The sequence below is a fragment of the Gobio gobio genome (genome assembly GCF_949357685.1).
Source record: "Gobio gobio genome assembly, chromosome: 19".
Classification (NCBI taxonomy): domain Eukaryota; kingdom Metazoa; phylum Chordata; class Actinopteri; order Cypriniformes; family Gobionidae; genus Gobio; species Gobio gobio.
Window position 1 is genome coordinate 4,674,071 of NC_137112.1, and position 27,275 is coordinate 4,701,345.

Here is a 27,275-nt window from a genome sequence, read left to right on the forward strand (position 1 = left end):
GCACTTTTAAGTATTTATCTTAAAACACATACATTTTACTAATTCAGTTAAATATATTTTTAAATATTATATATTAATATTGTTCAATATTTTCATTATTGCAGGAACTTTGTACGTTCATTTAATATATTTTAAACATTATATATGAATATAAATATATAAATATGAAATATATATATATATATATATATAATTAATAAAATGTATTGATACTTTTCAGTATTGCAGGAACTTTAAGAGTTCATTTAATATATTTTCATATATATTCATTATATATTAATATAAATACATATTATTAAAAAATGTTGAAGCTTTCCAGTATTGCATGATTTTTAAGTATTAATTCAATATATTTTAAACATATATAAATATATATATATAAATATATATATATATATATATATATATATATATATATATATATATATATATATATATATATATATATATATATATATATATATATATATATATATATATATATATATATATATATATATATATATATAATTAAAAAAATGTATTGATACTTTTCAGTATTGCAGGAACTTTAAGAGTTAATTTCATATATTTTAAACATTATATATGAATGTAAATATATTATATAAATACATATAATTACAAAATGTACGCTCTCCAGTATTGCATGATTTGTAAATATTAATTTAATATATTTTAAACATTATATATGAATATAAATATGATATATTCAATACTTTTTATTGATACGTATCATTATTGAGACAATTTTAAGAATTAATTAAATATATATTTAAACATAAATGTAAATATATAAATATAATTCAATATTTTAATTGAAACCTTTCATTATTGCAAGAACTTTGTGTTCATTTAAAATATTATGAATATAAATATAATTCCATATTTTTATTGATACTTTTACAGTATTGTAGGAACTTGAAGTGTTAATTAAATATATTTTAAACATTCAATATGAATGTAAATACATAAATAAATATAATTCAATATTTGTCCTGACACTTTCCAGTATTGCAGGATTTTGAAGTATTCATTTAATATATTTTAAGCATCATATATGAATATATAAATATTATATTTACCAGTAAATACAAGTCAATACTGATTGATAGTTTTCATTATTGCAGGAACTTCATTATATATGAATATAAATATATAAATGTCTGCTATTCTTTAATGCAGTTGGCACAGTATATTATGACAAAGTGCTTTTGTTTTCCGTCTCTTCAAAGCATGAACGCACGAGTGTAAAAGTGCTCACCCCAGTGTGATACAGGCCTCACGCACCACCTGCGAGCGCAGATCTTTAGCCGATAGTTTGAGCGGTCCCTCGAGCTGCCGCAACTGCTGGGAGAAGCCATCGTATTCACACGCTCCGGCCAATAGCAGAGAACGCACCTTCTTCAGCTGCAAAACACACAACCAGTGAACTACTGCGCACGGGTCAAAGGTCACAATCACATGACATGACCCTAAAATACTATTAGAATGATCTGGCTTTACAAAACAAAGGGGAAACAAAGGGTTTATTTTGCAATAATGACAAGTTGACTTTACGTTTTCCTGCTTGTTAAACTATAGGGACATAAAGATGTGAATTTAAAGGGTTAGTTCACTCAAAAATGAAAATTCTGTCATTAATGACTTCCCCTCATGTCGTTCGACACCCGTCAGACCTCCGTTCATCTTCAGACACAAATGAAGATATTTTAGTGTAAATCTGATGCTCTGAAAGGCCTCCATTGGCTCAATGGCACGGTTCACTCTCAAGACCCTTAAAAGACACTAAAGACGTCGTTACAAAGTCCATCTCACTACAGTGGTTCTACAATAACTTTATGAATCGGCGAGAATAGTTTTTGTGCGCAAAAAAACCCTAAATAACGACTTATATAGTGATGACGATTTCAAAAAATGGCCTCATGAAGCTTCGAAGCGTTATGAATCAGTGAGTCGATTCAGCGGTCCGAATCATCATTCGACTCACTGATTCATAACGCTTCGAAGCTTCATGATGCCGTGTTTTGAAATCGTCATCACTATGTAAGTCGTTATTTAGGGTTTTTTTGCGCACAAAAACTATTCTCGTCACTCCATAAAGTTATTGTAGAACCACTGTAGTGAGATGGACTTTGTAACGACGTCTTTAGTGTCTTTTAAGGGTCTTGAGAGTGAACCGTGCCATTGAGCCAATGGAGGCCTTTCAGAGCCATCAGATTTACACTAAAATATCTTCATTTGTGTTCTGAAGATGAACGGAGGTCTGACGGGTGTCGAACGACATGAGGGTAAGTCATTAATGACAGAATTTTCATTTTTGGGTGAACTAACCCTTTAAATGATTTGGATATTATGTAAGACATACGAGGGTGTGGATCTGTAGGAAATAATGGACAATACAGCTTCGTGTCATTATATCTGACTAAAGAATGATGGCATAATCAATGTGAAATGACTCACTGCAGCCACTCGCTGTTCCCAATCATGTTTGTCATCGGACAGAATTTCTCGGATCTTGTTCATGGAGTCGTCGAGCTCTCGAGCCGAGTAGATCTGTGAGCCAAACAACAGCGCCATCAAACTCACTGAAATCTGGCGTCTCTCCAGAGATCTCTAATGGAAAAGCCATTGAACCCAGAGTCCTCTCATACTGGCACAGGACGTCCCAACCCACGCTCCACATCACAGATAAACTGATGATTCCTAGTGCTTTTGTTTAAAGACAGCTACAAATGCATTTAAAGAGAGAGTTCTACTAAAAATGAACAACTAACATACATACAGTAATATCAAGATTTCTTAAAAACAGAATTCTTGCATTTATGCATTACTGTTTATGAAAGAAGGCTCTTCTGCTCACCAAGGCTGCATTTACTTGATCAAAAATACAGTAAAAATTGTGAAATATTTTTATAATTTAAAACAACTGTTTTCTATGTGAATATATAGTAAAGTGTAATTTATTCCTGTGATAAAAGCTGAATTTAGCATCATTACTCCAGTCTTCAGTATCACATGATCCTTCACAAATCATTCTCATATGAGGATCTGCTGCTCAAGAAACATTTATGATTATTGTCAGTGTTGAAAACAGGTTAAAGGTACAATATGTAAGATTTTTAGATTGAAATATATTTTATATATTTTGTTGATTTGAGTACTTTTTAATATTTCCAATAGTGTTTAAATCCAGAGTAAAGAGCGATTTTAACCAGGAAACGGACCGTGTGTTGCCTATCAGTGACATCATACCCGCGTTACCATAGACAGTAAAAAGATATGAATGTAGTGTCCGTGACGTCACCCATAGGATTATGAAGAGCAGTTTTGAAGCGTAAAGTAGGGACGAGCCGGCCGACGCCATCTTGTCAGCGCGTCACTCCCGGAAAACAGAAAATGGGCAAAGAGGCGGGACGTGGGCGGAGCTGAAATGACATCATGACTAACAGACAGCAGACAAACGGCAATCCACCTGTCACTCAAAGTGGCCACGCCCTTAATTATGCAGAACTTTAAGGCTTTTATATAATGTAAACGAATGAGTTTTAAAATAATTCACCCCCCTCACAGTCGTCATGAAGGGCAAAATTAGCCTTATAGACCAAAACCACAGTTTTTCCCAGACTGTAAACATGTGTTCTTCTGCTGTAAAGTTGGCCATTTTAACATGAGCTCAGTGAGATTCTGCTCCTTCTGGAGTCTGTCTCTAGTGGCCAGTCCATGAACTGCAGTTTAAGTCACTTCCGTATTGGCTTCAAGAGAAACTGCGGGAGTTTGCTGCTTGCATGTTACCCTCGATTTCCATTTTATTTTGTTTAAACCATGGAAACACCAAAGCCGCTTTAATATCTGATGTGTTTTATTAGACAGGTGAGCAACTGTTTGGATCATTCATGGACAGAAACTAATCATTGTTCTCCAGCTCAACACAGTTAGTCTTATTGTTTAAAGCCGATTTTCTTGATTTACCGCGAGTAACATGTTTTACCATGCCAAATATGATCTCGCTCACTGCAGTGTGAACAAGTGTCTCATCAGCTGCGTTTCCACCGCAGGAACTCACACTGGAACTCGGTGTGTTTTCACCGCAGGTCTAAATGAAGTTACGTGTAAATATTTCCCCCTCAAAAAGGTAGTACTTTTTCAAAGTTCAGGAATTTTCGGGGGTGGGACTTGGGCGCTGAACATGCTGATGGGTTGAGTTCACGCAGCCTTTTGATTGGTCGGCTCAACTCAACCTTTTATTTCAACCACTATTTTTAAAAGTCAGTTGCGCTGCGTGCAGTAAAAGTTGTTTGCTATTCGAATCAACAATGTAGTTGCGACCAAATACGACCGATGGGCCGATGACGAGGTTCAGGCTTTATTAAGTGTATTTGCAAAGGACAAAATCCAGTGGGAACTGTAAAGTCGACGTGCGCAGTCCTACGTCACCGGACTAATTTGCATATTCTTCACGGTACTTTAGACCGTGATGGAAACACAGACAGCAGCAGGTCTGGGGGAAAAAATCCTGGGACAAATTGTTCCGGGTAATTTCGGGGCTATAGTAGCGTCGAGCGAACGCACAGAGTAGCATTATAATATAACTTTAACACACTCAAATGTGTGTGATATGATAAAACAGCGCTGCATTACCACACATACACATGAGCGGAAGAAGAGGAAGCGCTCGTCTGACATAATAAAAGCTCCCCCCAATCAAATCATCAAGACACACCTTTGTTCTGAATAAGGGACGTTTAGCGCCGAAAAATTACATATTGTGCCTTTAATATTATTGTGGAAACTATGATACATTTTTAAGGATTCTTTGATGAATTGAAAGTTCAACAGCATTTATTTCAAATAGAATCTTGTGTTACATTATACATGACTTTTGATGAACTGAATGAAGAGTAAAGTATTCATTTCTGACCCCAAACGTTTGAATATTAAAGTTTGAGTTTTTTCAAATCTTCTGATTGGACGGTTAAGTTTACGACAAAATAGCATTAGCATTTCTGACACACCTGTACGGTCGGCACATCTTCAAAGGCACGGATGAAGTCTTCCTCATCGACAGCTCCGGCTCCAGAGCTCTCTTTACCTGAGGAGACCAGAAACAACAAGTCCAGGTTGAAGATATGTAGTATATACACTGTTTATTTTATGTGTAAGTCTAGATATTTTTATAAGAGGTTGCATGACATTAGCTATGTTTCCATACAAAGTTGCAAACTTAACTTAAATTATCGCATATAACATTTGTGAATAAAGCAGTGTTTCCATCCCATGTTTTCAAGAGAACTTTTGGGGAAATTGGCGCAAAATATCTGTAATAAAAACATAAATTGCAGCAATCTGGTTCTTTTCCCCTCCTCCATTATAAAGGTCTCACAGCGTCAGACAAAACGCAATACACACTGTCATGTTCTCTTGCGTTCGGATGCTGGTGTTTGTGAACACAATCGTGTGAGACGCACGTACATCTGTTCACCGATGGGCATCTGGTCTGAACACCAGGTGTGATCAGGAGCATTGTTGACGTGTTGCTATTTTGAGGAACTGAAAACCACTGCGACCAACACAAACCTGCTCTAAAGTCAATAGTGCAGTATTTTATGTGTTATTTAAAGGGCGTGTTAGTAATATGAGCCTACGCGCGTACACTCTGCTTATTACGCACACATTTTTCAATATTAAAAATAAAAGGATTACAATGTCAGGTTGAGGGTGTCTATATTCCGCCATGTAAATAGCAAATTCGTCATGGCGCGAGCGCAACTGGCTTTTAAAGGGAAAGGGAGATGAGACTCTGATTGGTTTATTGCACGTTAAGCCCAAAACACTCCCACACACTCCACTTTTTTTTTTTTTAAAGGCTCATTTTCCGTCTCCTCTAGAGTTGAGCAGTTGAGTTTTACCGTTTTCGAATCCATTCAGCCGATCTCCGGATCTGGCGGTAGCACTTTTAGCTTAGCTTAGCATAGATCATTGAATCTGATTAGACCGTTAGCATCTCGCTCAAAAATGACCAAAGACTTTTGACATTTTTCCTATTTAAAACTTGACTCTTCTGTAGTTACATCGTGTACTAAGACCGACGGAAAATGAAAAGTTGTTCTTTTCTAGTTCGATATGTCTAGGAACTATACTCTCATTCCTGCGTAATAATCAAGAGCTTTGAGCCGTCCATTAGTGCAGCGGCGCAATGATATTACACAGCGCCTGAAAATAGGCTAACTTCTGTCAACATAACCAACGTGACAACCGGCTTACACAGAGAGCGCTGGGACTATTTTCAGGCGCTGCGTAATATCATTGCGCCTTTGATTATTACGCAGGAATGAGAGTATAGTTCCTAACCATATCGGCCTAGAAAATCACAACTTTTCATTTTCCGTCTGTCTTACACAGAGAGCGCTGGGACTATTTTCAGGCGCTGCGTAATATCATTGCGCCTTTGATTATTACGCAGGAATGAGAGTATAGTTCCTAACCATATCGGCCTAGAAAATCACAACTTTTCATTTTCCGTCGGTCTTAGTACACGATGAAACTACAGAAGAGTCAAGTTTTAAATGGGAAAAATATCAAAAGTCTTTGGTCATTTTTGAGCGAGATGCTAACGGTCTAATCCGATTCAATGATCTATGCTAAGCTATGCTAAAAGTGCTACCGCCAGACCCGGAGATCGGCTGAATGGATTCGAAAACGGTAAAACTCAACTGTTTAACTCTAGGGGAGACGGAAAATGTTCCTATTTTCAAAAAAAGTGGCGTGTTCCTTTAAGAGACGAGGTACAACCCTTTTGGACCATGCGCGCCAACCGTTTTTCCCGTCGTAAAACTAGCAAAAGTTACTTCGGAGACGCCCTAAGTGCAGCTGCGCCATGTGTTTCGATCATTAAAATAGTGCCAACATCTGAGAATCTGCGATGCGATTGGTCCACTGGTTAGTCCAGGTATCCAATCACAGCCTCTGTTGAGGCAACGTTTTTTGTTGTGCATGAAGAGATTTACTCTGTAAACGTGTTTCCAGCGTATTTTTATCGGATAAAAAAAAAAATGTATCCACCTCAATTGAGCGCATACACTTTTTATGAGCATTTATGCGCATCTTGAAGTTTCCATCTAGTGTTTTTTTATATGCAGTACCCCAAAATGTGCATAAAAATAGTGGGATTGAGATGTTTTATTACTTTTATTACAAAAACACTGGAGCATCACCCAATCAGAAGACCAAACCTATCAGCTCCATAAAAATAACAAAACTTCCTGCACCTGAGCTCTTGGACGCGGAGCTCGGCCTGCGCAGGGATCCCGTCCGCCGCACCGATGACGCTGCTTTAGAGGACGACGAGGAACGTCCGCCATCCACAGACTCGTCATCGTCGATGTTCTTATCTGAGGAATGACAGAGAAATCCCTATAAACACTCTGTGAAACTCTCTCCACATCCTGATGATAGCAAGTGGTGAAGCACTGTTATTCTTGCTGAGATGTTCAGCTGGACATCCGGAAATTATGCTACACAAACAGACTTCAGATCAGCTGTGTGTGTGTGTGTGTGTGTGTGTGTGTGTGTGTGTGTGTGTGGACTGGTAATCCCTACGTTATGGGGACAAAATGTCCCCACAAAGATGGCAATATCCGAAATCCTCATCTTTGTGGGGACATTTTTTGGTCCCCATGAGGAAAACATCTTATAAATCAGACTAAGTGATGTTTTTTGAAAATGTAAAAATGCAGAATGTCTCCTGTGATGGGTAGGTTTAGGGGCAGTGTGTGTGTGTGTGTGTGTGTGTGTGATGGGTAGGTTTAGGGGCAGTGTGTGTGTGTGTGTGTGTGTGTGTGTGTGTGTGTGTGTGTGTGTGTGTGTGTGTGTGTGTGTGTGTGTGTGTGTGTGTGTGTGTGTGTGTGTGTGTGTGTGATGGGTAGGTTTAGGGGTAGGGGCAGTGTGTGTGTGTGTGTGTGTGTGTGTGTGTGTGTGTGTGTGTGTGTGTGTGTGTGTGTGTGTGTGTGTGAAGGGTAGGTTTAGGGGTAGGGGCAGTGTGTGTGTGTGTGTGTGTGTGTGTGTGTGTGTGTGTGTGTGTGTGTGTGTGTGTGTGTGTGTGTGTGTGTGTGTGTGTGTGTGTGTGTGTGTGTGTGTGATGGGTAGGTTTAGGGGCAGGGGCAGTGTAGGGGGATAGAATATACAGTATGTACGGTATAAAAACCATTGCGCCTATGGAAAGTCCCCATAAAACATGAAAACCCAACATGTGTGTGTGTGTGTGTGTGTGTGTGTGTGTGTGTGTAGCTCTGAAGGACGACAACTCCTTTGCTCAGGAAAAACCCCATCCAGAGCCGCTCACGTGAGGGATCTAGCACCAAAATCTGCCAGACCAGCGATCAATCACCATGAATTATTTATGCACACACACACACACACACACACACACACCTCAACCTTATTCATCATGCATTAATGTCAACACCTCTTTCCCACAATCCTTCACTGTGAGCGGCCTTCTAACACGCTCTGAACTACTCCAAAAACCTCCAGGGAAATAAATAAACTCACACACACACACATTTATCCAGCTATCTATGCGAGGATATACCATAAACATCTAACCCAAACCCTTGACTGACCCCTAAAAGAGAACTTCATTTAAGCAATCGTTCATACAATCAAAAAGATTTCACATCTAATTTCTAGGATCAATTTTGTCTGCAAAGTGCAAACTACAACCACACACACACACATTAGTTATTAAATTCTTATTTTTACACCAAGATTTAATTCAGACGTTATGTTTATCAAGCAGTTTTCCTTCCAGAGACTATTGAGAGGATCCATTTGAGGACATTTGGTGAAGGCAAAACCTCACACACACACACACACACACACACACACACACACATGGTCTGCATGCAGCATTTAATCACAGCTATCAGATTTCACACACACAGCGCAGAGAGACAGACAGATGTGAGCCGCTATCAATCACAAACACTGCCGCTCGTCCTCCTGACCTACAGATGCTGGCGTCTCGACCTCGTCTCCTGTCTGTCTGTCTGTCTGTCTGTCTGTCTGTCTGTCTGTCTGTCTGACGCTCATGCAGTGGACAGTGAGACACTTACAGGCACAGATCCTCCGGCACACCAGCTTCCTCAACATATCGTCAGGTTTTCCCACGCTGCCTCATTCTGACACAGCCTCCACCGGCGGCTCGACCCCTCCCTGCCTCCCTGTGTGTGTGTGTGTGTGTGTGTGAAAACTGGAGCATGATGGGCTGATCTATCACTGACGAAGCCCCGCCCACAGATCACAGGGCGGAGGAGAGCAGGGGGAGGAGCCACGCACACGGGCTGCGTTCACAATGGACCCCTAGCACACTGCATACTACATGCACACTGCATACTACATGCACACTGCATACTACATGCACACTGCATACTACATGCACACTGCATACTACATGCACACTGAATACTACATGCACACTGAATACTACATGCACACTGCATACTACATGCACACTGCATACTACATGCACACTGAATACTACATGCACACTGAATACTACATGCACACTGAATACTACATGCACACTGAATACTACATGCACACTGCATACTACATGCACACTGCATACTATTTTTTAGGCTGCATGTGAAACAGTATGCACTGCAGTATGTAATGATCAATGTTTCAGTATGCAGTCACATGACCTCAGTGCATGTTTAATTCAGTGTCATCCAGTTATCATCTCATACTGAAAATGTAATAATGAAAATAAAGTATGTTTAAATAAAATAATTGTTCCAATTTGTGTCAAATGTATTAAATGTATAAAAAAGTACAAATAAATAAGCTTATTTAAATCGAATAATTAATAAAAAGTATTTTTAAATAAAATAATTATTCCAATTTGTATCAAATGTATTAAATGTAAAATTAAATAAGGTAAAAATATAAAAAAATACTTATTTAAAAAATAAGTATTAGTTACTATTATTATAAAAATATTACTATATTAATATAATATTTATATATAATAATACTATTATTATTCAATTTAAAAATAATAAGAATAATACGAATATAATTATTAATACTAATATTAATAATTTTTACAAACAAATAAACTTATTTAAATCGAATAATTAATAAAAAGTATTTTTAAATAAAAGAATTGTTCCAATTTTTATTAAATGTAAAAATAAAGAAGGTAAAAAAATATAAAAAAATTACTTATTTAAAAAATAAGTATTAGTTACTATTATTATTAAAATATTACTATATAAAAATAATATTTATATATAATAATACTATTATTATTCAATTTAAAAATAATAAGAATAATACAAATATAATTATTAATACTAATATTAATAATTTTTATTATCATTAGTCTCAAGAGGGTAGGGATTTGGAGAGAAGGCGAGTTAAAGGGATGAATGCTAATTATAATAATAATTAATAAAAGTTTAATAAAAAAATATCACAAGTATAATTAAAAAACCTTGTTATTATTAGTTTCTAGACGGCAGGGTTTTGGACAGATGTCCAGTTGGGGATGAGAGAGACAGTCTAATATAATAAAAATATATTAAAAATTAATTAAAAATAAGATAATAGGTATATTTTAAAAACATTATTATTATTAGTTTCTAGACGGCAGAGTTTTGGAGAGGTGTCGACTTTGGGGTTATTATTAGGGCTGTCAAAAGATTAATCGCATCCAAAACAAAAGTTTGTGTTTACATAATATATGTGTGTGTACTCTGTTAATTATTATTTATATATAAATACACACACATTCATGTATATATTTAAGAAATATTTGCATGTATATACTGTATACATTTATATAATCTATAATATATATAAATATAAATGTTTTATATATAAAAATAATATTTTTTTCTTAAATATAAACATGCTTGTGTGTATTTATATATAAATAATAATTAACAGAGTACACACACATATATTATGTAAACACAAACTTTTATTTTGGATGCGATTAATCGCAATTAATCTTTTGACAGCCCTAGTTGTAATATAATAATAATTAATACAACATAAAAAATATAACTATAATAATAATAGTGGAAGTTGACAAAACATCTAAAATCACTTATAGCATCTTTAACCATTGGATGTTTGATCCAAAGAAGGAGAGGTTAAATATTACTGGAGATATCATTCCTGGATTATTCAGCACAGATCAATCTGAGAGCATTGCATTGTGGGATAAACTACATCACTGCACATGAACCGCACGTTTTGCCAAGAACAGTGGATCATCTGGGTATTCACATAATGTACACTGAGTGTGTACTGCAGAAATATTAATAGTTTAGTTATCTCACACCCTGTACAAACACACACACACACACACACACACAGAGAAGTAATCATCGTGACTCCTGATGATGTCATCATCACCTCGCGCTGACAAACACAGCGTCACACACTGAGAGAACTGGGTTAAAACAACCCAATTGCTGGGTTAGTCCATTTTCAACCCAACTTGGGTTATTTTTAACCCAGCATTTTTTAGAGTGTATAAAGCTGCGCAACACCTTTAAAAGAGTGTATCACACTGATGGACGCATTTCTGATGGAAAGACAATAAATATTTAGTAATATTATCAGATTTAATGCACTGATGCTATTCGATGAGAACAACATTTGAACTGAATTGAGCTGAATAATGACACTATTGTCTTCTGTAGAGCTGAAATTAAATCATCAGGGCTCTGGTAAGGTTATAAGTCAAAATGCAAAAGAAAGAAGAAATCGGATCATTCAGGAGTATTGTGGTCTAAAACAGGGGTTTTCAAACTGGGGTCCCCAGAAAATTTCAGAGAATAAAAATACAAAGCAAAAATGGATAAAGTCTAACAAACATTCTAACGGTTTAATTTTTAAATGTTTCTCTACTTTCGTGCTGTATACATACTTTCCAGAATTGTAATATATGTTTGCTTTTTATCTTTCTAGTGAGTTTTACTCACTATAGTCCGCTTTATCTGCTTACATACATTTATTGTGAAAGTGGCTTATACAAAACATTTTAATTGAAAATGTTCTTCTTCGGGTTTATACATTCAAGATCCAACATTAAAGGTAGGGTAGGTAGGATTTGGTTAAAAAACGTTTTTTTCCAAATTTGTTTAAACTTTCTTTATATATCAATACATAATTAAAATGTAAGTACTCTGAAAAAGAAAGTATAAAAATTGAGTGTCTGTAGACCTCTCACGACTGTTTTAAAGACAGCTCATTATTTCCCTTCACTCCACCTTCTCCCTTCTGGGCTCTTTCCAAAGCCACGCCCCCAAAACACATGAACACGCCCACCGCGATCAGCTCAGCTGACGCATTATTCACCTGAGGCGAGCGGAGAAGAAGTGCATGTAGTGACATCATGTCAGAATCACATTTAATTAAAAAATCTAATTTTATCATTATGAATATAAACAAATAAGATGTCTTTTAGTACTCACTATCAAGCTAGAATAACGATACTGGTAAAGTTTAAAATACACACACAACACAGTGTCTACGACACACACAGATACAAGATAAAAACATTGGTAGAGTATATAAAAACAAACCGCGGAAATAAACGTGCAGGTAAAGTTCCCGGTGAACATGGTAAAAGACTTTAGACAGAGGGTAGTAGCTAAAGCTAACTTAGTTCTAAAAAAAGTTCCTGGATGCGGTGTACTAGCTTTTACACATGCATTTTGTTATCTAAAGTTACATTTTGCGAAATTCAACACGACAGCGATCAACTTGAGCTAAGCATATTGAGTATTTATCATCTCAACTAATGGTTCGCTAAGTGTATAACATTGTAACTTTATGCTAAGTAATGTTATGTTAGCTATATTAGGCAGCTACGTGTGCTAGTGAGACATGCTTCATGAAAACATAAACCAAAAAAATGTATAATCAAAATGAAAGATTACCTGTCCAGCAGAAATACAGCCTCTTGAACTCTTCAAATCAAACGGGTGCGCCAGGGTTGCCAGGTTTTCACAACAAAATCCACCCAATTACTACTCAAAACTAGCCCAAAACAAGCCCAATTGCTACTCAAAACTAGCCCAAAACAAGCCCAATTGCTACTCAAAACTAGCCCAAAATCCGCCCAATTGCTACTCAAAACTAGGGGTGCTCCGATTGATCGGCAACCGATCTCGATCGGTCGATAATCGCTTTGGGATGATTGATCGGCGGTCTCTAAAAAGGCCGATCTCATGAACCGATCGCATGCTGACGACACATAAACCCGCACCTGCCGTGAGAGCGAGGGCATGATATTCAGCGACACCGTCTCGTTCTCTTTCCAGCGCGGGTAAAATAATTATAATGCTGAAGGTGATCGAGGTACAATTCATATTTCTATATTAAATAATTTACGCACAGAAAGTTTTCAAATGACTGCGTAAGTTCACAAACAGCGCGAGTGAATCACCGCGTGCGCGCGCTCTCTCTCCCTTTCAAAATGCTCAAATGGCTTCAAATCATCACATCTGAAATCAAGCTGCACAGTTGACTCAGGATTTGCCACTTGCACAATCGAGGCAGTGTCGCATCATCACTAAAGTTTATCATTTGCATTTATTTTTAAGTCTTGCCAGTGTTCAAACCGCTCAGCACTCGCGCGCTCTCCAGACCGTGAGCGCGCGCCCACACACACACAGGCCATCTCACAAAAAGCTTGCGAGAACAAATTGCGGTGAAATGGTCAGATACACACAAATGTATGTACTAAATGACCGTCTTGACGAGTATGCACGTAAACCCCGTCGTGACTCGCGAGTGAACGTTTGTGCAACTGCATGTAACTGTAACCGTGTTCACTCTTAAAGTGACAGCTGTCGAATAAACTGCTGCTGTCTCTGAGTTTCTCTGTCTTGTGTTGTTTGATGAACCTTTATGACACTCACTGCTCTTGAATGACTAACTTTTGCAACCTTAAGTGTAAGGATTAATCTAATTTAATGTATTCAGGGAAGACCAATATTAATTTACATTTGATTTCTTATTAAATGTCTTTAGTATTTCTTATCTCAATACTAATGTTAGACCTACCTGAAAATTTGTCTTTAAAAACAAAAATGCACTGCATGATCAAATATTTAGGTGAGATAATTATATACATTTATTATATACACTTATTTGGGAAAGATGGCCTATAGTAGCCTTAAGTTATCTCATTTTCTAAAATAAACACTTGGTGGTTCTTCAAGATCTTGACTCTAGCCTATTTCTACAGTTTTTTCTCTCAATACAGTTAATTTAGAGTTAGTTTCATTTCTACAAATGGTGCAAACTCTGCAAGATTATAGATAAAAGATTCCCATTCCCCTGCCATTCTGTGATCGGCAATCGGCAGATCATGATCTTGGTGATCGGTAATCGGTGATCGGCCCCAAAAATGCTGATCGGAGCATCTCTACTCAAAACTAGCCCAAAACAAGCCCAATCGTGTTTCTCCAGTATCGCGTTTGGGGGGTAAAATATGTGTCTTTTTGGTAGAGCTGCCTGCTAAAATTCGCAAATCTCGGGGCAAAAATATCAAATAATTGGGGTCGCTTCAACCCGCGGACATGAAAAACAGCCGCGGCAACAGTGTCTGAAGTAGCCCGACTTGGCAACACTGGGGCGCATGTGGGCAGATCCTGGAGCAAAAGCGGTGGTTGCCATGGCAACGAGAGAGAGTGACAGTCGCCCAAGCCAATCACTTGTTTCGGCCCGAACGAAAATAATGAGCAGTGTTTATTGCAGATTAAAAAGTCTAGAGTCACTCGATTTTTATACTCTCTTTTTCAGAGTACTTACATTTTAATTATGTATTGACATATAAAGAAAGTTTAAACAAATTTGGACAAAAGTGTTTTAGATCATTCTTACCTACCCCACCTTTAAGCATAGCCGATTTAAGTTTGGAAATATGTTGTATTTAGAATGTCACACTTACTACTTAGAAGTATCTAACAGTTTAAAAGTTTTTTTCATACATAAAAAAATATTGATGGATTATAGCAAGGGGGTCCCTCATAAAAGGTTCATCATATAGCAAGGGGGTCCTTGGCATCATAAAGTTTGAAAACCCCTGGTCTAAAACAGCACTCCATACACACACACACACACACACACTCACGCAGGCCAGCAGGTGTGACGCCACATTGCACCAGCAGGAGGCAGAAGACTGGAGCTAATGAGCTTCAGAGCATGTTTGCATTTTAGATATACAGTACGTGTCACTTCCTGCTGAAGTACCAAATTGCAAAATCAATAGTGAATTAGTAACATAATAAAATGCCACTGTGGGCCTTAAAACAAGACTTTTATAACAAACAGTATACACCGATCAGGCATAACATTATGACATTATAACAGTGTTGATCTCTTCATCACCTGTTAGTGTGTGGGATATATTAGGCAGCAAGTGAACATTTTGTCCTCAAAGTTGATGTGTTAGACGCAGGAAAAATGGGCAAGCGTAAGGATTTGAGCGAGTTTGACAAGGGCCAGATTGTGACGGCTAGAGCAGAGATTTTCAAACTTTATGATGCCAAGGACCCCCAAATTTGATGAACCTTTTATGAGGGACCCCTTTCTAAAATACATCTATATTTTTTTAAGTATGAAAATACATTTAAACTGTTAAGTGTGACATTATAAATAGCCTACAACATATTGTTTTCAAACTTAAATTGGCTATACTTAACCCTCTGGGGGTCTTCGGTCATTTCTGATCCAAATTTTTTTTTTTTTAAATGTTAAAAGTCATACTTTATTGGTACTTGGTATATGAACACATATAAAAATTGGGGACAGGATCTGAAAAGTTTAAGTGGTCTAAGCCCCAGATCTCAATCCTATCGAGCATCTGTGGGATGAGCTGAACAAACAAGTCCAATCCATGGAGGTCCCACCTCGCAACTTACAGGACTTAAAGGATCTGCTGCTAAGATCTTGGTGACAGATACCACAGCACACCTTCAGGGGTCTAGTGGAGTCCATGTCTCGATGGGTCAGGGCTGATTTGGCAGCAAAAGGGGGACCAACACACTATTAGGACCATCATAATGTTATGCCTGATCGGTGGGTAACAGATACACAAATACGATCTGGTAGAAAAATCAAACACAGTCATATGAGTAAACGATCATCTCTGCATGCAGAACATGGGCTGATCCTGTGATTTAGGACCAGCTTTCACAACAAACACTTTAAAAGTGATCGAATAAACCTCGAGACGTCTTACACAATCCCTCACCCGGTGAGAGTTCGCCACACACTAATGATTTCTGAGCCTGTAATTCAGATAATTGGCTGAAACTAACGTGCAAAACTTTGGGTTTTAAAACACATGGAAATACTCTGACCGCTGACATAGAGTGACCGGCTTAGGAAAGTGTAGCTGTATTAACGTCTGTTGGGGAGTTGAACTTCATAATCCTCATTAAGGCCGAATGAGAGGAATGTGAGAAACATTCACTGACCGATGTTATGTAAGCAAAACATGTTCAATATATACAGGACTCCAGACTAACATCAGAGCAGTGGCACCGGCAGCAGAAAATGTATCATAAGGTTAAATTAATAATAAAATTACTATTGTTATGTGTTGTTTTTTTAATAAGTGCAGTTACTAATGATATTACATGGAATTTAAAGGGATAGTTCACCCAAAAATGAAAATTAGCCCATAATTTACTCACCCTCAAGTCATCCTAGGTGTGTATGACATTCTTCTTTCAGACGAAACAATCTGAGTTATATTACAAAAGTCCAGGCGAATTCAAGCATTAGAATTGGATTCATAATTGCTCTGTTTTTGAAGTCCATAAAAAGTGCATCTGTCCGTCATATAACTGCTCCACGCGGCTCTGGGGTGTTAATAAAGGCCTTCTGAAGCAAATCAACACGTTTGTGTAAGAGAAATATTCATATTTAAAACTTTATCAAGTAAACTTTCGGAAAAGTGTTGAATGTTGAAAGTGAAACTCAAGTTGTGTACGTGACGTCATGACGAGCCTACTTCGATCGGCCGGGGAACTTTCAACAATCTTTCAATAAATTGAACAGGGAAGGCGGTCGGTGGAAAGTTTACATGATAACGTTTTAAATATGGATATTTTTCTTACACAAACGCAGGCTGCTCTCGCCGGGGTTAATGAGCGGTGATTGCCCGGTGATCGCCTGGAACTCACAACTCCAAAAACACAAGCATTTTTTTTTAAATAGGCGCTCTCTTTATAAATAAACCACAGATTTGAGCTTTAAACAACGACATTCTCACCTGGAAAAGGCTTAAAACTACATTTTGTGACACAATAGTAGTAATTTTCAATTATGCCGGGTTTCTCATTTTGTCACTTTACCACGAGACAGCAGCGAGCAGGCTCCTGATTGGTTAATGCGGTGTGAATTGACGTCAAAGATGCGTGAATGCACAAAAAGCACCAAATAAAACGTCTCCGGTTACGTATGTAACCTAGGTTCCCTGAGAACAGGGAACGAGACGCTGCGTCAGCTTGACGCTACGGGGAACGCCTTCAGCGTGACAGGTGTCTGAATCACAATCGAATCACGTCAATCCTATTGACCGGCGACAGCCCATGACATCATCAAAGTGCGACCAGGAAGTATATAAGGGCGCCTTACCAACATGACACCGCCTCTTCGTCTGAAGGGACTGTTCGGCGGGCAGGCCCTGAGGCATGGCAAAGCGACGCAGCGTCTCGTTCCCTGTTCTCAGGGAACCTAGGTTACATACGTAACCGGAGACGTTCCCTTTCGAAAGGGAACTCGCGCTGCGTCAGCTTGACGCTACGGGGAACGAAATACCAACGCCGCCATGCCGAGGGGAGTGCATGCTCACTGGCAGTGACAACTGTCAGGACAAGCAAATTCAAATGAAATGCCTGAACCACTTCCCCTCTGGTCACACAAGGCTGTCAGTGACAGCATTCCCTACGGTCATAGCCCAAGCTATAAGCCTCGTCAGGAACCTTAGTGCGGCTGCACGAGGTCCTAATCAGGCCGCTCAAAGGCCTGGATCCAACCCATTCAAAGGAAGGGGGCTCCTTTAAGGGAATGTGGCTAGGGGGCCCTAGGGCGCCCCAGCCAGCCACTAACGCCGCCAAGGCGGCCTAGCTTGGTGCCTTTTTCAAGGGGCACTTCGGCCGGGCCATCCTTGTCTGTTCGAGAACAGAGCCTCTGGATACTCGCCTCCTGAAGAGGCATCCAGTCCAAGGGACTGCAGAATGGCAGTGTCCTCCTCGAGCCGGATCTCAGAGACGGGCATCCTGGAGAGCAGTACTCAGCATAGCGCTTTCTACCCTTGCCAGCGAGGGGAGTCAATCTGCTCGATCCTAGGATCTACTGAGCTATTATCAGGTAGAAACACTCAGGAGGCCAGACTGGCCTAAAAGCTGATCCAACTTGGGAGGCCTCGCGAGGGGCCTACGACCATCTGATCAGGCCCAGGCAGCTTCGGGCTCACAGACGACCCTCGGAGAGAGGGGAGCTTAGGAAGGGGCTGCCCGGTAGGTAAGCCAGGTTGTAGGCTAGATTCCCTCCCATGGGAACCAAGTAGCAGAAGCGACCTCAGTCGCGCCAGGGTAAGACCATCCTCAGATGCTGCCAAATAAGGGGCGGATACCACTAGCTGTCAGCATATGCCAGTAAACAGTTCTTGAACTGAGAACCCAACCCCTCAGGGAGGCCTAGTGAGGCCTATTGCATGATAGCAGTACATGCCAAATGCTCGAGGAACCAACTCGGGAACTCGGCCAAAGGGAGGCCAGATAAGGCCCATCCCCATAATAGCAGTCGAAGCCCACTGTCGATGCGGCTGGAAACAGGAGCTCATCCCCTCAGGGAGGCCTGGAGAGGCCCGCTACCTAATAGCAGGCTATGCTAGCCGCCCGAGCATTCTGACTCGGGAATTCCCCCTCAGGGAGGCCCAGTGCGGCCTATCGCCTGGTAGCGAGCTCACCGGGAGGCAGAGTAAGGCCTACCATCTGCCAGCAGTCCATGTTAGTCCATTTTTTTGCCAGAGGCATCCTGGTCCCGGGGCTCACCCCTAGGGACAGTCAGGCAGCCGCACTGACTTATCATGGTCGACTGGCGTCCAAGGAGCCTTACAGCAGATCCGCGGAGGCGGCTTCCTGTTGTGGCAGGCACGAGACTGGCTGCTATATCTCCCGGCTGACAGCGGCTCCTCTGCTGGCTGACAAGACAACAAAGAGAAGTTATTAGTTGAAAATTCTGCTACTTGAGGCCGACATCGTTGGGGGGTAAACACATAGCAATCAAAAGGGGCCGACTTTGCAAAAGGCCTACTTTCCAAAGCTGACTACCTATCTAGGTTGCAGCTATTAATCGCTAACCTCCCCAACGTCGGGACTCACTCGCAAGGAGGCCTACTGAGGCCTACCACCTGACCCGGAGTCTACTGCCCAGACTGCCCAAGTTCTCCAAGGTCCCAACCTGGGGCTAATCCATCCCAGCGGCCCACTTTTCGGGCCTACTGTATGACAGTTGCAGTCTTACCAGCAGCGCCTACAAGCTCTGGAACCTAATTACATTACTCATGACAGGATACTCGGCAAAACAACGCCCTGGACCCCCTAAACGGGGGGAGTACCACGTACGCCACCCGCCCAATGAAGGACCTAGCTTTTGAAGCGGCCTATCGTTTAAATGCAAGGGCGTCAGCCATGGCAATGCTCTGGCTACAAGGGAGCTCACTACCATACCATACCATTTTTTTTTTTTTTTACAAAAGTTAGGAAGTGCCGCTCAACCCAAGCCATGGGTGAGGCAGAATGATACAGAGCTAGGTTAGCGAAATACTCTAATCTACCCTGTTTTAACAGAGGAGTACTGCCACATGCCAGGTATAATTCCAAAGAACTGGCGGCTTAAAACAACTAGCTCTGGAGGGCAAAGTTGAACAACATATACAACATCCTTACACCAAACAAAAAGGATGGCCTACCCCTCCAAGCGACCACTGGCTAGGTCGCTATCACATACTGCACAGCACCATCTGTATTGCTAGTAAAAAACCCCGAACACAGAAAAGGGGGCGGGCCTTGGCCGGACGACTCTACGTAAGAGACGGCTACATTAGGGAAATTTTTTTTTTTTTTTTTTTTAACCCTAGAAGCGTAGGCCAAAATAGATCTAAACCTGTTTTGTTTTAATGGGCTCTTTTTAGATCTAGCTGTAGTTGAAACAGTCTGATCCCAATTCTCTAGCCAGTCTTACACTGAGAGAGGACGCAGGCCGCTCTACCCTGAGGTGGCTACCAGTTACAAGCTTGAAGCTTGGAATTCTTACACGCAGCCTTCCTATATTCAGAGAAAAGCGCTACACACCCGCAGGAATGAGCCGGTGATATTCCCGTTTTTTTTTTTTTTTTTTAGAGATAAAAAAAAACATAATCAACAGCGCTTGCAAAAACCTGCTGAATATACTTTTAAAGCAACTGGCTTGTAAATTGCATTCGTTCTGGCCGTCCACAGAAATATCCAACTACTCCAAAGTGATCCCGAAATCCTCAGCAGGGAGCATGGAACAGAAAATGTATTAATATTTTCCCCACAGGGGACTTACCCGCTCGCCTGCAGCGCGCCATTGATATTCAACCACAATCTTTATTCATAATGTGTGTGCTTAGGTGCAGCATTACCACCGACCCGCTCGAGGGCGCTCTCACACACCAGGCCTGGCGGGCCGTCAGAGATTGGGGTACTTCCTTTTCCCGCTCATCACGGGCCCACCGCCTGATGTAAGAGGCGTAGGGGAAAAGGGAATTATTAGAAGGAGGAAGGGCCTGCGTTAGTCTAGCGCCTCCTCGGAGGCGGAGACTGATCCCAACGTGGCCCTCCACGGCGCTGGTTCCGGGTCACTTGTCCGACGTCCTTCCTCTTCTGAGTGCGGGAGTCACGCTTTTTCCACGCCCTGCTCCAACCAGGAGGGGGCGCGCGAGAAGCGACGCTGGCTCGCTGGTCCTGCCGCCAGTCCTCAGACCGTGACGGACCGGAGCTTCCCGCCTGTCTGGGTGCCGCCCCGGATCTCCGCGGGATGCATGATCTAAATGCCGCCGAGCGCGCCCTCGCCTCTCTAAACCTTCCCACCACCGCCTCGACGGAGGTGCCGAAGAGTTCAGAGGGCGAGACCGGGGCATCGAGGAGAAAGGTCTTTTCTTTCCCCCCGATGTCCGCCAGGTTCAGCCACAGATGTCTCTCCGTGGCCACCATGGCCGCCATCGAACGACCGACTTGGCGACCGCTGTTTGTTTGGTAGCCCGGAGAGCAAAATCTGTGGTGCGACGCAGCTCAGCCATCGCATCAGGGGGTAGGCCCTCCCCCTGATCGAGATCCCTCAGCAGATCAGCCTGGTAAGCTTGCAACACCGCCATAGTGTGCAATGCCGACGCAGCCTGACCTGCCGACGTGTATGCCCTGCCATTAAGGCGCGAGGTGGTCTTCAGCGCCTTAGAGGGCAGGGCGGGAGTTGTCAGTGTCGATGGCCTCCCAGACGCGAGATAGTTCGCGAACGTCTCGTCGATTGGTGGCATCGACACATAACCGGACTCGGCGGATCCCTCGACATCAGCGAAATTCCCTCGCTGATAACGAAAGATCCGGGCCGAGTACGGCTTCTTCCATGCCCCCGAGATCTGATCATGAAGATCGGGGAGGAATGGAAGGCTCCCGGGAGCTGCTGGATTGACGTCGGAGAGAAACCGATCGTCGAGGCGGCTCGAACGCGCGGGCTCTCTCCTCGCGCGCCGCCACTGTAGCTGCAGTCTAGCAGTGGCACGCTCCATCACTTCCAGCAGCTCGTCATACACGGGGCAGGGCGGCTGAGAGGGTTCAGCCTCAGCTGATATTTCGTCACCACCCTGCTCAGCTACCCCTTGCTCATCCGGAAGAACACCAGCTGACGAAAGGGAGGAAAGGTCTGACTCCTCCCCCGGCAGCTGCCCCTCGCGATCTGACCGATCGTCAGAGAGAACCACGCCTCTCTCTAGACGATGAGCCAGATCCATCTGGGAACCCCATGATTGTAGCCGGCGCTCGGCCTCAGCACCGGCGGGACCGTCCCCAGAAGCTGGACCCACTTCCCTCGAGAAGAGGGCCAGACGAGAGCGGAGCGTCCGGATGGGAAGACGCTCGCAGTTGGCACAGGAGGCTCCCTCGAGAACCTCCCGCGCGTGCTCTTCCCCCAGACAAAACACACAAAGGGTATGTGTGTCCTCAGGTGTAAGGAACCTGGGACACGGATCCGCGCACTTCCGGAAGTTATGCTTGGACTTCCCTGTGTGTTTCTTTGTAGCTTTCGTGATTCTTTCTCTCGAAGCAGACAAACAGTCCCTGAAGACGAAGAAGCGGTGTCATGTTGGTAAGGCGCCCTTATATACTTCCTGGTCGCACTTTGATGATGTCATGGGCTGTCGCCGGTCAATAGGATTGACGTGATTCGATTGTGATTCAGACACCTGTCACGCTGAAGGCGTTCCCCGTAGCGTCAAGCTGACGCAGCGCGAGTTCCCTTTCGAAAGGGAATCACTCGTGCGTAACGTGGCTATCAATTTGCGTCATTCGCGCAAATGAGGTGGAATCGTGTCTATCGCGCCACAGGACCTCCAGACGCGTGTCAACGCGGCTTTCCATTGACTTAACATTGAAATCACTCGCTCCTGACGCTCTATTAGCGTTTGGTGTGAATTCAGCATTAGGCTTTACTGACTACACCACTGAAGACGTTGAAATACATCTTTTTTTTAATCTTGTTTGGCCCAACCAGGCATTGTTACGCTGCATTCACACGGGGCGGGGCGTCTGAAGTTGAAGATTTCTCAACTTTTCAAGTGCCAACGCAGGCGTCATCCAATCAGATCGCCCTATGCAAATACCCTAGAGCAGATGCTAGGGGTGTAACGGTACACGTATTCGTACCGAACCGTTTCGGTACAGGGCTTTCGGTTCGGTGCGCGCGTGTACCGAACAGTTTCCGAATGCAATCTTTAACAGTTAACAGTAGACTTGTTTTAAGCGGAACACACTTCTATCCTAGTTCCCACTCGAACATATTAAAGGTCCTGTTCTTCGTGATCCCATTTTTCAAACTTTAGTTAGTGTGTAATGTTGCTGTTAGAGCATAAATAATACCTGTAAAATTATAAAGCTCAAAGTTCAATGCAGAGCGAGATATTTTATTTAACAGAAGTTCCCTTTCAAAGCCTACAGCGAACGGCCGGTTTGGACGACATCTCTGTACATCCTGCTTTAATGACGTCAGTAGAACAGTTTGTTGACTAACCTCCGCCCACAAGAATACGCGAAAAAGGGGGCGTGGTCTTGTTGCTCTCCCACGTGGAGAAGAGGAAGTGTTGCGTTTGTAGTGTGTTTGTCGCCATGTCGTCCAGACGCTGTTATTTTCATCCCGGAGTCAAGTCACCTTTGTTTGGCCTTCAGGGGCTGTAGTTTGAGCGCGTTCATCTCCCCGTTATGGTAAGAGGCGTGACCTTTCCGGGCAACGTGCGCTAAGCTGCTGTCCAATCACAACACGGGAACCGCTGGCACAATCAGAACTCGTTACGTATTTCTGAAGGAGGGACTTAGAACAGGGAAATCCTCAAGCCGTTTTTAGGACAGTGAAAACAGCGGTATACAGATAAGTAAATTGTTTTTTTACACGCGAAACATGAACACATGTTATATTGCACACTGTAAACACAATCAAGCTTAAAAAAAACAGGGAAAACGGGACCTTTAAGTACTCAGTCCACTTTATCATGAAATTCAAACTATAAATGCCGTTTTAACGCTCTATGTGGCGTGACTGATCACTGATCACAGGTCAAGTGGCCGTGTGGCGCGTGCGCGTGAACGCGATCATCTGTGAACGCGATCGATCATCTCCTCCTAAAGAATAAACATGAATGAACATCTGAAGGTATGTTGAGGATACATTACAACTTACTGTCACGTATCATATGTGGTGTAATCGCTCAATCAGTGTTTCAACGGCGGAAAGACCTCAACATGCTAGTAAACTAAACAATGTCATGTAACTTTAGCATCACATTTACCTCAGGCAGTCATTCAGTGTCCACAGAATTTTATTCACTAGAGAAATCAACTCTTTCACTAAATATATGCTCTATATTAGCCGTTATATTCATTATATTCTACTTAACCTGTTAGTGATGTCTTTATTATTTCATGCATGTTTAAAGGGGTGGTAAACCACGATTTCACTATTCTAACTTTAGCTAGCGTGTAATGTTGCTGCTTGAGCATAAACAACATCTGCAAAGTTACAACGTTCAAAGTTTAAAGCAAAGGGAGATATTTGCTTTTAAAGAAATCAGTTTCTAAGAACTACAGCAAATGGCCAGTAGGCGACTACACATATTCCTCCAGGGTTGGTGACATCACCAGCCTCAATATTTACATAAACCCCTCCTCCGAGAATATTAAATAAGGGGGGCGAGGCCATTTTGTATCGCTGTTGTTGTGGTATAGTGGTAGGCTACAGGCTGGAGTGGTGTTGCTGCAATGCCGACGAAACACTGTTATTTTCATCCGGATTGCAGGTCTGGGGATGGGCGTTTAACATACAGCATGTTATATGCATGTGTTTGAGACAGAGGGGAACAGGTCTCAGATATATGCTGCCCATCATAAAGCACGAGACAAACAGGGTCTCTCCATAGCATTATCAATAACAATTCAGCAAAATACACAAACATACTCATTACAAAGGACAGTAAACAAGCACATACACACCTATTGTCTTTTCGGGGGGGTGATAAACAAACTGTAAACTTTAAATCTGCTTAAACCCACTGAATGATGAACCTCTTTTTTCATATCGCTCAGTAGACTGCAACACCCGTCAAAATAAAAGTCCCTACTTATTTACACAGATAATACAGACCTAAAACCTATTTAAATGCACAGAAATGTCCACAAAAACAAATTATAAGATACATTACAATGAAGTCTGTTACAATAAAACTTCCTCCAGCTCTCCATGGTTCACAAGTAGACATGTGCCGGTAAACGGTAATACAATATACCGCAATAATGAACATGCACAATATTGTTATCGTGGGCACTTCAAAATACCGTGAATAATTATTTATTACGAATTATTCAGATTTTTAGAATGCATTTTAAGAATACTTTACCCATCAACCGTTTAAAATGAACAATATGTAAAAGAGGACCGCGCACTGATGTAAACAAACTCAACGTGCATGAGCACATGGCTGAGCGCGTGAAGGAGACACGCTGAAGTGCACATTCACTCTCTGACAGCAGAGGGCGCTGACGGAACAGCAGAAATGCAGCCGTTTCCCCTAAATACTTAAAGACTTAAGACTATTCATTTTCAAACTTAAACATTTTATATTTTAATCTGGACTAAATTACATGCCCTAGATATTGTTTGAATATGTTCTGATTGTTATTCAGTCACACACTTTACAATAAGGCTCTATTATTTAACGTTAGTTCATTCATTAACAAACTGACAATGAAAAATACTTCTAAAACGTGTATCAATCTTAGTTAGATGTAAATTTCAGCATTTAATAACACATTATTAATATCAAAAGTTGTAACTGTATTATTTAATGGACCTGATCTAACACTAACTAACAGTTGCTTTTTTAACTAACATTATCAAAGAATAATAACTGTAAAAATGTAATTATTCATTCTTTGTTAATGTTAATGCATTAACTGGTGAGACAATATTGTAAAGAGTTACCTATTGTTCTTTATAATTCTTTTGCACTTTAATCTGTTTTAAATATTTGTTTACTTTATACATTTGTGTGTGTTGCTTTATTGTATTTAAATGTTTGGTTCTTTTGTTATAAGAAAGTTATTAAACCTGTTATAGTATGACAACACTTTTTTGCAACACATTTCAATATCGTGATAATACCGTATACCGTGATAAAAGCTTCAGCAATTAATCGCAACATGAAAATGTGATACCGGCACATGCCTATTCACAAGTGTCATGGATGCAGTGCCTCGTTAAACCACGCCCCCTCCGCTCATTTCAAATGCAAAGATGTCAGCCAATCACAACAGTGGGCGTTTTCACTGAAGTCTCACAGCAGACACGCCCCTTGAAACAGGGCATTCAGCCTCAGGGCAAACATCAGTATAGAAAAAATGCCTTTTATTTCTAAATTATGATTTTTTTTATGTAAAAATCATACTAACAATATAAGTACACCTCAGGAAACATTATAAAATAATAGAAAAATGCCATGCCATGGGACCTTTAAGGGATAAAGTTGTTGACTGCAGGGGAACTTTAAAAGTCTTCCATTTACACTCGGCCACATAAAAGGGTCTCCGCAAATATGCAATATAAACTACAATTTATTAATCTTCAACTACTTTCAAGATCAAAGACAGCAATATAAAAGAGAGTGGCATCAGGTAATGAAATGTTTTAGGGTTTTAGTTTTAGTTCATCCTGAATTGACTAAAGATGCAAACAGTGCAACAGAATCACAACAACAAATATTGCATGATCGATAAAATTGAATGGTGGCTTCCTTTTGTTTATGCGAAACATAATTTGATTTTGGGATGAATTTGCATGTGTGCATCGATGTCACAGTGCATAAACGCATCAAATGATCTTTCTCCCTCCTTCAAGGCAAAAAAACACACAATATATGATCAGCAATGCTCAAATTGTTCTCTAACCTACTTCTTAAGTGTTTCATATGAAGTGACGAGAAGTTGGACCGACCAGAGGTAAAAAAAAGTGTCCTATTTCAACCGTGTGTCCAATCCAAAGCTGCTTATTTTTGCACAGAAGTGTGTGTGTGTGTGTGTGGGCTGATCTCAAAACGCTGTGAAAGCCCAGCACTCTTACGAAACACACACAAGACGCTGTAAACACACCAAAATGCGTTTCTCTCCCTAAAACGGAGGTAAAGACCATATTAAAGGGCACAAACCTCCTCTAGATCTCATCGTCTGAAGTTGATGCGCGTCTCTCTCTCATTCACACACACACACACAGGCTTGTATTCACCGCAGGCATGTTAATTGGCAGCTGAGAAACGCAGGACAAAAGCAACATTCAGCTGAAAACACAAACATCGGAGGAAACTGAGGCTCTTTCTGTTCATGAAGCACTCACAGACTAACTCTAATCGATTCAACTGACTATTGTTAACAGATTTGATTTTATAGAGCTCATTTCAC

General features: G+C 41.1%; 1 protein-coding gene across 3 annotated transcripts in view; it reads right to left on the bottom strand.

Annotated features, from left to right (window-relative positions):
* LOC307143198 (CLIP-associating protein 1-B) overlaps positions 1 to 27,275 on the bottom strand; it is a 140,389-nt gene that overhangs the window by 78,970 nt on the left and 34,144 nt on the right. For 2 of the 3 annotated variants that reach the window (XM_079844526.1, XM_079844527.1), the window contains 4 exons: positions 7,266 to 7,388; positions 5,013 to 5,089; positions 2,461 to 2,553; positions 1,262 to 1,407 (listed from right to left, as the gene is read on the bottom strand). In XM_079844526.1, coding sequence (XP_079700652.1) covers positions 1,262 to 1,407; positions 2,461 to 2,553; positions 5,013 to 5,089; positions 7,266 to 7,388 — 439 coding nt within the window. Of the gene's footprint in view, positions 1 to 1,261; positions 1,408 to 2,460; positions 2,554 to 5,012; positions 5,090 to 7,265; positions 7,389 to 9,110; positions 9,243 to 27,275 lie in introns of those variants that run through there. The other variant, XM_079844528.1, reaches the window with a different exon arrangement.